The 17,923-nt window shown below is 40.2% G+C and overlaps 1 protein-coding gene across 3 annotated transcripts in view; it reads left to right on the top strand.

Moving 5' to 3' along the window:
• SEMA5A (semaphorin 5A) overlaps window positions 1-17,923 on the top strand; it is a 470,062-nt gene that overhangs the window by 390,453 nt on the left and 61,686 nt on the right. For all 3 annotated transcript variants that reach the window (XM_004440053.3, XM_087443115.1, XM_087443116.1), the window contains 2 exons: window positions 3,876-4,019; window positions 13,980-14,127. In XM_004440053.3, coding sequence (XP_004440110.1) covers window positions 3,876-4,019; window positions 13,980-14,127 — 292 coding nt within the window. The remainder of the gene's footprint in view (window positions 1-3,875; window positions 4,020-13,979; window positions 14,128-17,923) is intronic.

Below are 17,923 nucleotides of genomic sequence, written 5' to 3'. Positions count from 1 at the left end.
GCCTGTTTATGTTGGCCTTCAATTTTGTTGGAAGCAAAAACTTGGAAACCACCTAACTTGCAAACCAATTTTTTTTCTCAGTCAGTACTGTCAAGTACTTCCTCAATTTGTGCTGAGTACATCAGAAAGCCTTTAAGAAGACTGATCAAACGACTCTAAACTAAACCTGTTATTCTTTACATAGAGGCCCCTTGTTTAACCCAATATACTCAGAAAGTGTTGTGAAATTCAAAATATTGTTAATTCAATACATTTTTCCAATATAATATTTTTGATTAAATGCTTTTATGGCATCACATCATTTAAATATGTTTTTTCAATATGTTGGAGGAGCAGATTAAGGACATTCAATTTATGAAAAGAAACCCACAATGCAGAGTAATTAGCTAAGCCGGACTTTATTATCAAAGCAGGGCCAAGTCAGACTTACTATCGATCAGAAAAATCTGGTTTCATTTCATAATTAAAATAAAATTTGAATGTGCATCCTCATGACACCCTGTCACTTCTGAATTCTAAATCCTAGGGAAGGAGAGAGGGAGAGTGGAATGGAGAGAGGGAGGGAGAGAGGGAAATATAACCAGCTAAATAGAAAGGTAACATCAAGGGAAGGCCTGGCAGGAGTTTGTCATCTGAATGAAATAGGTCTCTGCAGTCTTCCATTTTTCTTACCTACGCCTTCCTTTACGGGACTTTTCTGTAGGAGCAAAACCTGTGTCCGTCCTGGGGTGGTCAGGAGTGCCACTCTGATGCAGAGGTTTGTGTGCAGAAGTTAATTGGCGAGAGCCCTGAGCATCACTGCTGTGAGGCAGGGAGGACTCAATGGTGCTGCAGGCCCAATAAAGAGCTCAGCTGAGCCCATGGGGAGCTCCGTAGCTGGGAAGGCCCTGAATGGTGTTAGACCCTCCCAGCTGACAGTCAGAGCCGCCCACACTCTCAGCGGCTGGAGAAAGGAGAGCCTCAGTCCTCAGGGCACACTGTGTGGCACAGCCAGCATCCACCACTGTGTGCTCTGACAGGAGCTGGGGATGGAAGAAGCCAAGTCCTTAAATCAGAAAGCTCTGCTCTGCTCTGCTCTGCTCTGCAATATATCTGAGCTCAGAGTCCCCAACACAGCTACCGTCAGCTACTGAGTGACCAGGGAAACAGTTCCAACAGGGTGAACCAATGAGTCGGTTTCCTGTGTCCTCTGCTTATTGTTTTGTTGTTTTTGAATTTTCTTTTACTACTATGCTCCATTTGCTCCTCCATCGCCTGCACCTGTAGCACCATGACCACAGCAGTATTTTATATTTTAAAACAAGCATCAGGAAGGATTCTCAGATCAGTCTTCAAGCTCCCTCCTCACTTGCTCATTAATTGTTTTTTTTAAGTATTCTTTTCATGAGCCTATTTAGAATGCAAAAACCTCTGGGTGAGTTGTCTGTGATGTCACTAACACTGAAAATCAGATTGGGTGATCGCACTATATGATAGCCCAGGGTGTGAAGGCACTGCCCTCCCAAGAGGAGAAGGGGGATCAGATAAGGAAAGGCAAGGTGCAAGGAGCAGACTTTGCCCTCTGCTCAAGTTTCCGTGGGCCAGCTCAGATCCCTTCACAAAGTTGAAAGGAGCACATCAAAGCTACAGAGGTTAGACTATTTGTGTTATTACAGAAAACAAAGGCATATCAACATTGCATGATGCACTGCATTCTTTGTATAAAACTAAGATGGTTTCCATTGTTGCCTGGCAGAAACTTTAGAAAAGCTACAGAACTGTTATTGTTTGAAGATTATAATAAATGACTAATACTCATTTTTTTAAATATTCTTTAATGGAAAAAAGGACCATCAGGTGCATTACTGTGACTTGTTCATTGATATCTCTTCACCTCTGATTCTAGTTGGAATATCATTCTCTAAGCTGAGCTGTGATACAACTACTGATTTTTTTAAGATTAAAAATGGAATCAGTGGACCTGTTTTAGTGATGCTTTAAATGCATTAGTGGATTGTCTGGACTGACTCATAAAATGATCCGTCTGCTGATACATGCTCACTCCATGCTACTTCTTTGGTGGCCTGCTACAATATCTGCCTCAAAGCAGCATGTACAAGTGTGCAAACCCAGGTCCATACAATAGACACAGACAAAGACAATTGCACTGATTTATTTCCTCACTTAGTATATTCCTATTATTTCCATATACTTCCATTTACCTACCTCCCTGTATACATGTTCCATATATCGTAAATAGACCATATCATAACATGTCACATCTGTTAAAAGGCTTAGGAAATTAAGAATTTCCAAACAATTTTGGAGGCAGTGTTTCCTGCATTATCTAACAATTTTGCTCACATATAAAGAAACTTTGAAAGTAAAAAGGTCATTTTATTTACGTTGAAATTGCTAATTTTGTATATAATTCAATGAATTCCTTGAATAATTTTTAACATTATATGGGTAACAGTGTATAAGATACTAGCTAATTACGTTTATGAGCAAGTTGGGAGCATCTGTCTTATTTTGTGATTATTTGGTTAAATTATCATAAAGCAGCTTTATTATAATATTATGCATTAAAGTATCACTATATATCTTATTTATATCATTATTAAGTTTTAGAAAATAAAATAAGGAAATAGGAAATATACTAAGAATTTTCTCAGAGGAATTTTCATTTGAAATTATTGTAGAAATTATATATTGCAACCTATTGTTTGTACCGTGAGCTTCAATGACATAGTTGTGGACCTGCATGTTTTTAAAGGAACATATAAAGTAAAGATAAGAATGTGAGTTGATATTTTTCAATAGAAATGTAAATCCTATGGGTGAGAGTAACAGATATCTAGAGAAATGCACATGTGATTAGAGAAGTTGAAAAACATTCTACATGCAATGCACTGTCTGTGTGGGGGTTTGTACTCTGGATTTAACAGATAGTTTGACACTTAAAATCTTAAAAAACTACCTATAATTTGTATTTTAATAACAAAGACAAACAGCTAAGGGAGATATTTAAATTATAAACATCCTGAATACTGACATTTTAAGGAGAAAATATAATGTAAAAAAAATTACTCTAGCTATCAGTAGTGGTTTATTTTATAAACCACCTTTATAAAAGTGGTTCATTTTGTTTTTATTTTATTTCATTTTCATTTTATTTTTATGAGTATCTTATTTTATATATATGATAACATAAATAAATACAGATATATGCAGTTTGCACTCCTGATTTATACTCTGTATCTTTCTCAAATTTCAAGGAAAATAGCCAAGAATCTGAACTTTGAATATCTTCCTTCATTTTTAATAAAATTTGTTTTAAAGCTTTGAACATTACAGGGCTCTTTATCAATGTGAATACGATCAAGAGAGTTATTATTTTCATTGATGTTAATAGGTTTTAAAAGTAAGCATTATGTGTAGTTTTAGATGATTATTTTGTTCCAATGTGCACTTTTCGTAGATTACAACTGATACAGGAGAAGTCAAATAAAGTCATAAACTCTAGAGGTTCAAAGATTTACCTCTAATTGCTTTTCAATGAAATAACATTATTTTTCATTAGGTTAACATTTTCATAATGAAAGTTTCTTAATAGTTTCTGAAATAGCCCTTTTTAAATTATTTATAGTGCACTTAAAACTTTACTCTCAAATTTCCTATCTTGACTCTAAAATCAAATACCTGGGAGAAAAATCCCACAGTAACTGGGATTCCCATGACACAGCGCATTCAGTCCTGTGGCTCCCATTCCCTCTCCAGTCACAGCCCCCATTCAGATGGTCCAGGTGGGGAACACGTGAATTTGGAGGTGGGTGCAGACAGGGCTTGGACTCTGAGGCAGTTTGACCCAGTGACCCTATTCCTCCTCTCCCCAGGAATGGAGGCTGGACCCCCTGGACCTCGTGGTCTCCCTGTAGCACCACCTGTGGGATCGGCTTCCAGGTGCGACAGAGGTCCTGCAGCAACCCCACTCCTCGGCACGGGGGCCGGGTGTGTGTAGGACAGAACCGCGAGGAAAGGTATGTACCACTGCGCTCCCAACATCGCCATGCTCACGCTTACTGTCATTCCAGCAGGGTCCAGTTTCCCTGCAGGTTTAGTTTGGTATCTAGCTTAGCTTATCTGTTGAGCTGAATGCTCCTCTTCTTTTGAGCTGAAGGCTCCTCTTCTTTTCCTGACATCCTTTAATTTAGACCAAAGCCTCATGTTGACAGCAACACTGGGCCACTGTGGTGCCTACACGGTTCGCTCAGCTGAGCAATTCCCAAGGGAGGGGAGATCCAGGGACAGCGGGCACCTCTGTGCTGAGCTCCCTGGAGACTTGGCAGTTGAGCCTGCTGGAGAACAATTGTTCTTGTTAGAATTCAACTAGACCAGTCTCAAAACCTACAGTTCCAAGTAGGACCTGAGATGGGCCTGGATCCAGGTGGTATTGGTCAGATGAGCTAAAGTTTTCCGTTAGAATTAAATTAAGCAGCTGGAGCGTAGGTGAGAACATATTCAGGGTTTAGGTTGTATTTAAAACTCCACACTCGTCTATTACCAGATGTCCTCGGTGAAGCTGCTGTCCAACACAGAGAGGGCATTCTTTTCCATGTGTATTTTAAGCTTTCAGCACATCATGGGGACATTTCAGTTCAGGCTTGCATTTAATAGTTTGTTGCTTTTTATAGAATCAGACATTTGGTTCTAGCCTCCTAAAGTCTGCAGTTGTAATGGTTGGCTCTTTCTTGCATATTTAAAGTACATTCCAGTTTGTGATTATTGGGAGAAAATCCAAGTAGGTGAATTTCACATCAGTTTTAGGATTCTTATTCTGCCATACTGCCATAAACTTGTATTGATCCATGTGATCAAAATGGCTTTCAGTACTTTTTAATTAAAATGTAGTAAGGCTTGTATCTGGTGATATGGGTCAGTGAAAGCCTCATAAAAATACCGTATGTAGTTATTTGCTGTGTGATTAGTATTTATATAGACGAAACCAACAGGCCTACTGTATAGACAGTTCTCTACTAGGTATTTATTACAACCTCAAGAACAACTGAGTAAAATCATTCTTTTCCTTCTTCACTGCGTTCCTAAATTACCAATTAAGATTTCATTCCTTTTGATTCAGAAGAAAATGAAAGATGATTTTTACAAAGCAGGGTTGGTCATTTTTGAAGTCGTCCCCCGAAACCATGTTGTGCAAGTCTGTCATTTCCGATCTAACACCAGTGGATAAATGGGAAAGCCAATTATAGGAGAGTCGTCTCCCTGCTCTTTCCAGCATTGTAAGATTTAAAATCGGTTGGAAGTTTTAAAATGCTATAAATTGTCACATAATACAGCCCATTCAGGCAAAGCCACCTTCATCTGTGGGAAGTGGTCCCTGGAATCACAGCACATCCACAGTCATAACACCTGTTATCACCTTTCCCGAGCTGAGCACATAGGAAGGGAGAAGGCATTTAACTCTGTGGTTAACATATATGTACGTTCTGTATCCATTTATGATTGTTCATATAGCTACATTTTCAGGAAAAGATCAGGATGGCTAGTGTGTTTGGGGAACTTACATTTAAAATGTTCTTTTTTTTACGGAAGAAACACTCATTTGGGCTAGATGAATATTTGGTTAATGAAGGAAAATTTGTGTTTAAGTAATAAATGGATGGATGGTAATAGCAGGGACTCTATAAGATTTTTATAAAATTGTAGCCTTCCTATTTTACAGCCTTTTTAGGGGACTATCAAGAGGTTAATGAAAACTAGAAAAACCAAGTACATGATATCTTTTTCTTGGTCTTCATAAACAAAAGGTTCTTAGATTTCTTTGCCACGTTATGTGGGATGTCTTTCTACCTAAATAATATAAAAGAATTCCATCCTAATTCTGACAACAGAATATCTGAGAACTAACTAAGTTTAAAGGAGACCCCAGCATCTGTGGGAAGGTACAAAAGAGCAACGACTAGACATACAGAATCATTAATAAAATCACATCATGCTTGTTTAAACACCATCAACCCTACAGAGCTCCTGGATGGCCACAAATGAATAAATTGATTCTCCCAAAAATGTCCCTAAGTTAATGCCAGGATTATAGTTAGTGACTTTTCATTTGGGACAAAATATTTGGAATAATTCAATGGAAGCTTTATTGCAACAAAAATCTCAGAAATATTCACTTCATTTTTTCTGAAATAGTAGATAAAGAAAATATCTAATTTATTTTTTACATGTACTTTAAAAGGTATGGACAGTTTGTTTTTTCTATTCTAAAATTTCCTGGAAAATGATTTTCTTGAATAGTAGGAACTATGTAGAAGTGCTGATTTCCAAAGAGGCCACTGACAAGGATGAAGCAATGGACCTTTTTGTAAATATTATCAAAATGCAAATGTCATTGTCTGTATTAGTTTTCTCTTGCTGTGTACCAAAAGTTCTACAAACTTAATGGCTTAAAACAACACACATTTATTCTCTCTTAGTCTCAGTGGATCAGGTGTTCCAATTTGACTTAACCTTGGTTCTCTGCTCAGCCAGAGTGGTCTCATCTGAGGCTCGAGTGGAGAAGGATCTACTTCTAAGATCATGTCGTTGTTGTCAGCATTCCATTCCTTGTGGGCTGTCAAACTTAGGACCTCAGTTTCTTACTAGGTGTCAGCCAGAGACTGCCCTAGGTGTCTTGCCAAATGAGCCTTCTCAGCATGGTCACCTGCTTCCTCAAGTCCAGCAAGGAAGAGAGTCTCCTCACTAGATGGGCATAACAGTCTTATGTAACATAATCACAAAAGTGACATACTATCACCTTGACATATTCTATTGGTTACAAGTATGTCACAGACCCTGTCTACACTCAAGAAGGGAGGATTACACAGGATGTGAATACCAGGAGGCAGAGATCATTGGGGTTGCCTTAGAGTATCTGCCACAGTTGATTATGTGTGCATCCCACATGCAAAATCATTTCACTCACAACCAAGGTCCCCAAAAGTTTTATTCCATAGATCATTCCCCCAAAGTCCAGATCCTTATCATTTAAGTCATGCCCAAATGTGAATGAGATTCTCTGGGTGTGATTCCTCTCAGTTCGTCAATCTCTAAAATGAGAGACAAGTTATTTGCCACCAATACACCCAGTGTACAATGGTGGCACAGACAGAGGGTAACAGCTACAGACATTTCTGTTCAAAAAGGAGGAAAATGGAAAGAACAGAGGAATCACTGCTCCATAGAAATTCTGAAATCTAGCCAGACAAGTGTTGGGAGTTGCTCAGTTAAGTTTCAAGGCCTGGGTCTAATTCTTCATCGTTCTTGGCTCTGCATTCTGGGCTCTCAGTTCTGCTTCCTGAATCATCCTTCCTTTTCCATGAAAGGTAGCATATGCTTGCAGCTGGGTAGTTTTATCAGCCTGCTTCCTGCCAGTAGAATTTTTGGATTTCCAACAGCCTCATTTTATTTATACTTTCTCCATACCTGTCAGTCCAAGCTGGTGATATTTTTGCTGAAATAATCTTTGTAGGTCTTCCATGGATTTACTTGGGATTTGCTCCACTAAACAAATCTACACCCACAGAACTTTTTGAGATGGCCCTTCTCTACCTGGAGATCCTGCTGAGATGGCTGAGGGACAACACCTCAGAGCTTGCTCCTCATTGAGAAGATCCGTGTGGCACATCCTTGCTCTAGACCTCTTGAAGGGACCCTTGTGCGACTGAAAACTACTCTTATCCTTTGATCTTTCTGGGGTTTTAACAATAGGTTGTACAGTCACACCCTCAGCCTTTTACTCTATGCCAGGCTTTCCTGACAGTGCTCAGAAGTTATTTCTTAATTTTGGCATCTTTTGCCATCAGGAGAGGCCAAGTATTTCCAAAACCACCCAGTCCTGGTTCCTTCTGTTTAATATTCCCTCCCTCAATTTTTCTCTCTCCTCCTATGTTTTACCGTAAGCAGCAAGAAGAAAGCAGGCAATGCCTGCTTTGCTTGGAAACGTCCTTAGCTATATGATTCCCTTCACACTTACACGTTCTGCTTTCCGTATTACTGCAGTGACAGTTTTGGAAGCTTTCTGTCTTGTATAACAAGGTTCCCCCTTCCTCCAGTTTCCGATAATATGCTCCTATTTCATTTTTGATTTTTTTTGTGTGTGTGAGGAAGATTGGCCCTGAGCTAACATCTGCCAATCCTCCTCTTTTTTGCTGAGGAAGAGTGGCCCTGGGCTAACATCCATGCCCATCTTCCTCCACTTTATATGGGACACCGCCACAGCATGGCTTGATAAGTGGTGCGTCCGTGCGTGCCCGGGATCCGAACCGGCAAACCCTGGGCTGCCACAGCGGAGCGCACGCACTTAACTGCTTGTGCCACCAGGCCAGCCCCATTTTAAATTTTTTTTAATTCTGATACAATATATGTAACATAAAATTTGCCATTTACCCATTTTTAAGTGTTTAATTCAGTGGCATTAATTACATTCACAATATTGTGCAACCATCGCCCCTATCTTTTTTGGAAACTTTTTCATCACCCAAAATGGAAAGTCTGCAACCATTAAGCAATAACTCACCATTTCCCCTTCCTCCCAGCCCCTGGTAACCTCTAATCTATGTTCTTTCTCTATGAATTTTCCTATTCTAGATATTTCATATAAGTAGAACTATGTAATATTTGCCCTTTGTGTCTGGCTTATTTCATTTAGCATAATGTTTTCAAGGTTCATCCATGTTGTAGCATGTATCCGAACTTCATTCCTTTCTAAGGCTGAATAATATGTGACTGTATTCCATATCATATTTTGTTTATCCATTTACTCATCAATTGGCATTTGGGTTATTGCCACCTTTAGGCTATCGTGAATAGTGCTGCGATGAACGTTAGCATACGAGTATCTGTTCGAGTCGCTGTTTTTTTGTGTATATAACTAAAAGTAAGATTGCTGGGTCATATGTTAATTCTATGTCTATCTTTTTGAGGAAGCTCCAAACTGTTTTCCACAGTGGATCCACCATTTTATATTCCTACCAGCAATGTACAAGGGTTTCAATTTCTTTACATACTTGCCAACACTTGTTTTCCTTTTTTTTTTATTGTAGCCGTCCTGGTAGTTATAAAGTGCTATCTCATGGTGGTTTCTTTATCCTGTCTCCTTCTAAATCCTCACTGACAGCATCCTCAAAGTCTAGATTTATAGTAACAGTCTGTCCAGGGCGATTTGGGTTTTCTTTACCGTGCTCCTCAAAATTCTTGCCACTACCAATTCTCTGTTCCTAAAGCCTCTTTCACGTTTTTAGGTATTTCTTACAGAAGCACCGCGTCTTGGTAGGAAATCTGTTTCAATCGTCGTTACGTGGTAATATTACCGCAACTCAGCTGCTTAACGCACCACGTGTTTATTGGCTCACAGTTCCTGTGCGTTCATAGTCTGGATACAGTGTACCTGGGTCCATTGCTTCAAGATCTCACAGGCTGCAACCAAGGTGTAGCCCATGGCTGTGTTCTCATCTGAGCCGCGATTGGAGAAGGGTCTGCTTCCCAGGCCCTGTGGTTGTCAGCGGCATCCAGTTCCTCGTGTGCTGTCAGACTGAGGCCGTTAGCCAGAAGCTGCCCTCAATTCCTTGCCACCTGAGCCTTCCCAACCTTACTGTCTGCTTCCTCAAAGCCAGCGGGAAGTGTTTTCTTGAAAGAAAGGCATTATAATCTTATGTAACATAATCATGGAAGTGAAATCCTGTCATCTTTGCCGTATTCTGTTGGTTAGAAGCAAGTCACAGGTCCCACCTATACTCACTGGGAGGGGATTATACAAGGTGTAAATTTCAGGAAGTGGGGGTCATAGAGCCGCATTAGAGTCTGTCCACCACATTATCAAAGTGAAGAATCCCAGGAAACAATGGGGGTTTATTATGGGATTATTCTTTGTCTTCATGGGCATGTTTGCTTAATCTTGTGGGGTGCCAAAGTGATGCTCTTTGCAAATTATTATCCTCCCCTAGTGGGTATTCTTAGCTTTCTCTTGGGATAAAAATTAATACTGTGGTAGACCCAATGTATGTACAGTTTCTCTGGTGCCACAAAAGATTCAGTTATTCCAGTATGGCCCAGCAAAAAGATAATCACTTAGAGGGAACTGAGGAGATAATAGTTCTAACAGGGCTCTGATTGGTTCAGGCTAACAGAGGCTGCAGTGAGAAACTAGCGTGGACCTAACCAGAACAGACACAATTTGTAGCATGAAGAAATAAGACAGAAACATGGTGCAGTGTTGAGAGTCTAGTCTATACAAGATTATGAAAGGCAGTTCTTTTCACGGAGACTAGTTTTGTGGAAAAATGGGTAATTTATGGAGAAATATTGCTGGGTGATTAATTAACTTTTAAATGCATAATGAGAATGAGCAGTCATGGGCAAAATTAAAATCTTAATTTTTAATGCATCATGAAATGCATCTGTGACTTTCAGTGCTTTAAGATACTAGAGATCCAAGATAGCCCATAAAATTTCAAAAATGTTTAGCTCATTATTGGTAAAAGCCAGCTGCGTTTAGAGGACTAGAGAAATGGGGAACCAACGGCTGGCGCATCGTGTAGATATTTTATCCATAAATTAATAAAAATCCTTGAACAAGCAGAGTCACCAAGGTAACTAACTTTTGATTCCCATTTTTGTTTGTGACCAAGAAAGAAACTGGAGATCCAGTGGGTGATTTAACAAGAATGGCTTCTCTCAGGAGCACTTGTTGTTGGGGTGGGGGACTCAGGGGGTGGGAGGGAAACTACTTCCTTGATATTGCAAATAATCCAGAGTTAGGGGCTTGTAAGGGCTTTGCCTCTGACCAGACTCTCCCAGGGTAGATTTGTGAGTGAAAGCCCAGACACGAAGGGACAGAGCTAGCCTCGCAATTTATATTTCCCTTCTGACCTGCCTTGCAGATGGTGACATATTCATATATCCTGGTGTGGATTTTTCCCCAGGACTGCTGTAGAAGGAGAAAGAAAAAAAGAAGGGAAGGCAAGTTGTCGACAACCTTAAAATGTAGCCAAATATATAATTTATTAACACTGGTTGGAAGTTCTCTTCTACCTGCAGTTTTCAGTTTCTGCTGCAGTGGATTACTAGCCATAATAACACGCTGAGCTCTTTCAGAGGGGGCCTGTTACGGGCCGATATGAGAACACATTTCTGCACTATGATTTATTTTGCTATGGGAAAGTGGTAGCTCAGTTGCTGTGCTTTTGATTAAAAGTCAAGTGTTTATGAGCATTTTTAGTAAGATTTTCCTTTGCCCTACCTCCTCTTTTATTGTTTGTTTTTGGTTTTGAAAGCTGAAATTAGGGCCAAAGAGTCTAGGAGGTCTATACCTTTTAAATGTCGGTGAATCAGCTTGGAAACAGGAGGTGGCCTTCTACTTCTCATTCTGTCCACAGTGAGAGAAGATGCACATGGATGTTTTGAATTAAATGCTGAGAGTTCTGATGTTCTGAGTTCTCTTGACTTCCTTCTTGCAACCATATTCTCAAACCAAATGGCAATTTCCTCTTGGAACACTCCATGCACCAACACACGTGTTAATAATCACTGAGCAGTCAGGATGTTACTTATTGTAACTCTACACGTTTGCACATGCTTCCTAAGGTCAAATTCTTTTAATCTATTGTATCCTCACTTTTGTTTTGGATCTTCTATCTAGAGGTCATGCTCTCTTAATTAGAAGGCTGCTTCCCTTTCCCTCCTACACATAAGGATGTCCACAGCCCTGAGCTCTGAGAGTCAGGGCCCTGGGAGACTGTATATGACGCTTTAAGAGGGAAACCTAATGTTTCTCTTCTGTTCTAAAAAATGAAAATATGAACAAGAGTGATAACTATTCCATTGGCTACTCTTAGTTCCACTGGCTACTAGTAGTAGTTCCACTGGCTACTCTTATAAATGAAAGTTTAGAGAAACTCAATCATTTGGCTGATTGGTTCTTGAGTCTCAGGCTACTTCTTTTCCAGGACATATCAACTCTTTCTCCCTGGAAGTAAGCATGCCTCCCACTTTCACTTGAGAGATTGACTTTTGACTCTACTATTTGTTTGTTTTTCTATGCCTTCACACAGATACCATGTCTTACTCCCACTATACCAAACCCCATGCATACCTCTTCCTCTCCTCTTTCCACCTCCATCATATTTGTCTAGCTTGGAATATCTCCCCCTTGGATTGTTGCAATCCAGATTCTCCTGGCTGATATTTGCTCCATCAGCTCTTTCTGCTGGTGGTCCCACCTGTCTCTGGAGGCCCAGATCCCACACTCAAGCATAGAGAGCTCCTCAAATCTCAGGGGGCTCCAGGCCATCAGCAGAATGAGACAGCAGCTGCTGGAGACCAGTCTTCACACTCTAACGGTGCTGGTCTGTCCCTGGACCTCTGTGGGGCTTTCTTGATTCCTTGTAAATAAAGTTCAAATTCTTTCACCCTATTCATAGAGATAGATAATTCCACCTCCTGTCACCTTTTCCTGTTCTCTTCTCCTCAGTCACCTTTGTTCCTTCACTCTTCCCATTTATACCTTCCATTCTTTTCCAGAATGCCAGCCGATTCTCAATATACCTCATCGTATTGACTTTGCTGTCTTTTTACTTTTCATTGTTGTACCTGTTCCTGAAGCCTTCACCTCCTCCCTCAAGTTTTCCTGGTTTGACAGAAAAAGAGTTGAATCTTATCAGCATTTGCTGTCAGGAAGCTATGCTTTCCAAATTACTTCTGGTCTCGGGAAACCAGCTACCATTTGCCCCTATTTTCTACTTATTAAGATAGTGTTTTCTGTGCGGCACATCCTGGGCTTGTGTCCATTCCCTGTATTCATCTCAGGTTGTAAACACCTGTGATAATGCCCTTTGCACAGGGTCCTGCAGGCATAAGCATTTATTAATAATGATGGCATTAGAGGGCACTGACTTCACCTAGCAGACAGGAACCTCTGCCTCCTGTTTCTGAAGACAGGTGGCCACGGATGGGGAGAGAGACAAAAAAGTCTCTCATTCTAGTGTTCTCTAGAAGCTAAATTTGTGTTTAGTAAATGGACTATTAAGTTTAAATAGTCCTTTAAATTGCCAAAGTTGTCTCACTAAATTTGGCTCTGTTCAGAGTAACCTCTTCCTCCCTACGTGCTGTGACCTATAGAATGCCAGGCTGTTTCTTGTTTTTTGTTGGTTTATTTTCTTTTTTCCTCACTTCACTTCATTTCACTTGTAGTATTAAAGATTGAGGAGAAATTTGACTGATCTAAGGCTAAAGAAGGCCTTATATATTTGGCAAAAAATTAACGACATGAATGTATAAGTAGAAGTGTAGAAGTATATTCAATCGCTAAAAACTAGGACTAGTATTTGTAAATAGTAATTTCACTCTTTTTGGATAACTGGTGTTCTTTTAAATTAAGGTTGTTGTACATCATTCTGAGGGTCTACAAATAAATTTAGCTGAGCGGTGTATGGCATGGAGCTTCATGCCAAAATCAGGCTTTACCTTTTCTTTACCTTATATTAATAGGATTACGAGCCTTATTTGATTCAAGGATGAGAAATGAATTCCAGATACACCTTTGCTGACATTGTATTCATAACCTACTTTATCTTTCAATGTTCCTATTTAGAAGATAAATGCCCTATCTGGATGTTTTCTGTGTATTCTCATTTTTGGGTGTCTATTTGAAGGGTTTTGTTTTGTTTGTTTCTCCTTTAATTGGCTGCACAGGAAGATCCATCCTGCATTGTGAGTTCAGCATTTTCTTCATTGTCTCCCGTGCATCCCATTGTCTGTGCACACATAGCATGGCCAACGCCACATCTGCCTCCTTTCTGCGCCACCACTCTGAATACAAAAAGCCCCTCCACACGGAGCATGCCCATGTGTTCAACATCTGGTGCAGGGATGGAAAGTGGAAAGGTCTGTGGCCTCACGTTGCACTAAACAGTTTCCTTTCCCTCTTGGTTTCCCCATTACAGATACTGCAATGAGCATCTGCTGTGCCCCCCACACATGTTCTGGACAGGCTGGGGTCCTTGGGAACGGTGCACAGCCCAGTGTGGGGGTGGCATTCAAGCTCGCCGCAGGACCTGCGAGAATGGGCCTGACTGTGTGGGCTGTAACGTGGTGAGTAGAGTTCTCCTCATTCCCAGCCCACAGTCAAGAGCTGGGAATCCAGACTTAACACACACTAAATGCTCTGCACACATTGGATTCTCTGCACACACACTGCAAGCATTAGGTGTTCTGCAAATACTAAATGCTCTGCAGACACTTGATAAGCTGCAAACATTAAGTGTTCTGCAAACACTAAATGCTCTGCACACACTAGATGCTCTGCAAACACTACTCTAGGCATGAAATGCTCTGTAAACATGACATGTCCAGACACTGGATGCTCTGTACACACTAGGTACTCTGCAGGCACTAGGTGCTCCCACGCACTAGATATTCCGCAAGCATTAGATTCTTGTCAGACACTGGGTGCTCTCTAAACATCAAATGCTCTGTAAACATGATGTCTCCAAGCACTAGATGTTCTGCACACACCAGATGCTGTGAGTCATGTAAGTTTCTCTGGTTGATGAGAGTGTCTGGAGGAGACACTGGAAATTCAGAGTAGCCTGGAGGCTTCTTGCATTAAGTATTCACATGAGATATAAACTACCCCAGGAGTCTCTCAGTTCTGATTCCAGCCACGTTTGATTCCAGTTCTGAGCCAGGACAAAAATGTCAGCCTGCTTGTCTCTGTTCACTGTGTTTGGTTTGGGAAAATGGGATAAGGTCTCCATACTGAGCTCACACCGAGATATAGAAGACGGATGAACCTGAGACGCTGAGGATTGAGAGACTTTATGGGGCCGTTGTCAGAGCACATTTGATGCCAATTCAGAGGAAATAGAAGACAGCTTATGGTTCTGTTTGTCTTCCGCCCTAGCAGGTCATATTTCTTTTAATACTTTAAACCCTCAGATAAAATTCCGCTTGTGCAAGCACCTTCCCAAAGGCCCGTTGTTGCTCGTCCTGCTCCATCGGTCAGAATGACTGAGCACTGAAGGCTGCTGGGCTTTCACCTCATTCGCCTTCCCCTGGTGCTGGCACTGCAGAGTGGGTGCAGAGACAGTGGGGATGTTCTGGTGAAGTTCAGCACGAGAAGGTCTGGCTTGACATCCTTCCTCGCTGATCCTACCAGTTGGTCTTTGCAGTACTTCTGTAATCTTTGTTTATGAGATTTAGTGATTTTTTTTTTTTGCTGCTGTGAAGCTTATCCTTGTGAGATACAAAAACCACACACCCCAGACAGTCTTGGGAAATTCAGAGAGAGGAAGAGGGTTATAAGGTGCTTTGTCAGATATTTTGCCCGACCCAAGGCAATTTCTGTTACTGGGATTTGCAATTAGATTTCTTCCCCTTTGCACTGGCAAAGATATTGCAGCAGCTTTAATAGAATCTGTCACTGATTCTAGAGGCACCTCTTTCCAGGTCAGCCTGAAGTAACTTTCAACCATGAAAAATCTTGGTGTCTAATTTAGGATCATATATTTATTAATATTTCAGATGCTGAAATTTAAAATTATTTATTAAAATGTGAAGGGTTGGGGCCAGCCCAGTGGCATAGTGGTTAAGTTTGCACACTCCGCTTTGGAGGCCCAGGGTTCACGGGTTCAGATCCCGGGCGTGGAGCTACATGCTGCTTATCAAGTCATGCTGTGGTGGCATCCCACATGAAAAATAGAGGGAGATGGTCACAGATGTAAAGCTCAGGGCTAATCTTCCTCACCAAAAAAAAAAAAGTGAAGGGTCAATCCGTGAACATTCATTCACTTACTCTAGGAAAACAATTCAAATGTGAATTGTTTGCTGAAATATATCATTTGTGTTCCTGGTGGCTCAACATCTAAGGCTGGGATCTCCCTTCCTCTATCAAAGTTTGTCTCGTCTGCTGGGAAACCCCAGGGCTGGATGACCTGAGATGATCTTGCATTTTAGTTTCTGAAACATTGCAATATGAAGAACTCAGAAAACATTTCTCAAGTCATTCATTTTCTTATTGCAAATTGACTAATAATTACATTTGAAAACAGTTTAATGAAAGAAAAAGTATGTTACAGAGAGTATAGCATAACTCCTTTATAGTCACTGGAATGTGTGTGTGTGTGCCTGTGTGTGTGAGATACATCTGATGATAAATGTAGAAATCGAATCTTTCTAAAATGTTAATGTATTTATTGATTGATTTATGTCTAAATTTACAGAATTATGGTTTATGAAACAAATATAACATCAGTTTTCACATCCAGAAGAATATCATGCATGTCTCATCATTTTTAAAATATTTTAGTTTAGTTTTTTTTTCTTTTTTTCCTTCCCCGCCAAAGTTAATCCACTGGCCATGTAATTCCAAGAAGGTGGCATAGTGGAGCAATCCATTTTTTGTATGGTAGAAGCACAAATTTATTTTCCTTCCCACATGGCTTTTCCCATTTATCGCAGTTTCTGTCTCCTCTAGGGCAAGAATGCCAGTCCCTGCCCCCTGACGCATGTAAGCAGGATGAAGGAGGGGCTCGGTTTCTTCGGATTGCTTAGAAAATATATCCTATCAATTAAATTCCTAAGAAGTTTACTTAAAAAATAGTAGCTATTTAGATAGAGTAACATGTTGATCTTCATATTCTCTCTGCAGTTTATAAATCTTTGGCCACAAAGTATGTTTGTTTTTAGTGGAGGTCTTTTATCAAGACAGTAGCCTTAAGAATAGGTAACTTATTGATTTTGGAGTCATGAAGTTGATTATCTGCTCGCCAGCATCAGGCTGGATGACAAGTCAGGTGATATGTCTGAATCTCAGTCTCCTCTTCAAAGAAGGGGGTGACAGTCCCTCGCTCCCAGAGCCACTGTCAGTGTGGAATCTGGTGATGCATGTGAGGTTCTGGCAGAAGGTCTCACCTTTCAGGCCCGTCACTGTGAGTTCTTCCTATGTTGTTTGTCTCTAGTTGTTATTTCTGGGCATCAGCAGATTCTCTGAACTCAAGCTCATTACTCATGATAGTATGCTAATAAAATCTTATCTATACAGTAAAAGACATGTTTGTGGAAAGTGTAAGAATTTGAATTTTCTGAGTACTAGTGCAGCTTATAAAGAAATAATAGATTTTATGAATAGGTTATAAAAACTTGAGAATGTTTTCTTGCTCCACCATTTTAAAACTGAAATTTCATGACAAGATTTCCCAGTTTCCCCTGTGAAGTTCATATGTCCTTGTCTTTGAATAAATCACTAAGCCTTCATTTAAATCTCAATAAGAGAGGTTCAGTGCAGACAGTTAGGACCCACACTGAGAGCCATTCCTTCTTTCCTTTTCTTGAAACTCAGCTCTTAAATTTCCAAAGGTGATATCTCTTCGAGATCCTGATTTCATTTCTTTTGGATAAATACCCAGAAGTGGAATTTCTGGATCCTATGGTAGTTCTATTTTTAATTTTCTGAAATTAAAAATACTGTTTTCCATAGCAGGTGCATCATTTTTGCATTCCCACCGAGTGCAAAGGTTCCAATTTCTTCACATCCAAAAGAATTGAAATCAGAATCTTGAACAGAAATCTGCACTCTGTGTTCATTGCAGTGCTATTCATAATAGCTAAGATGTGGAAACTATCTAAATGTCCCTTGACAGGTGATAAATGGATAAAGAAAATGTGGTGTACACATACAATGGAATAGTAATTCAGCCTTTAAAAAGAAGGAAATTCTGCAATATGTGACAACATGAATGAACCTTGAGGACATTACACTAAGTGAAATTAGCCAGTCATGGAAAGAGAAATACTGTATGATTTCACTTAGATGAGGTGTCTAAAATAGTCAAACTCATAAAGAGTGGAATGATGGTTGCCAAGGGGGATGTTAAGGGGGAAAGAAAGA

The sequence above is a fragment of the Ceratotherium simum genome, chromosome 18 (genome assembly GCF_057802395.1).
Source record: "Ceratotherium simum simum isolate JZ-2026a chromosome 18, ASM5780239v1, whole genome shotgun sequence".
Classification (NCBI taxonomy): Eukaryota; Metazoa; Chordata; class Mammalia; order Perissodactyla; family Rhinocerotidae; genus Ceratotherium; species Ceratotherium simum.
This window is presented reverse-complemented; position numbering and strand designations above follow the sequence as displayed.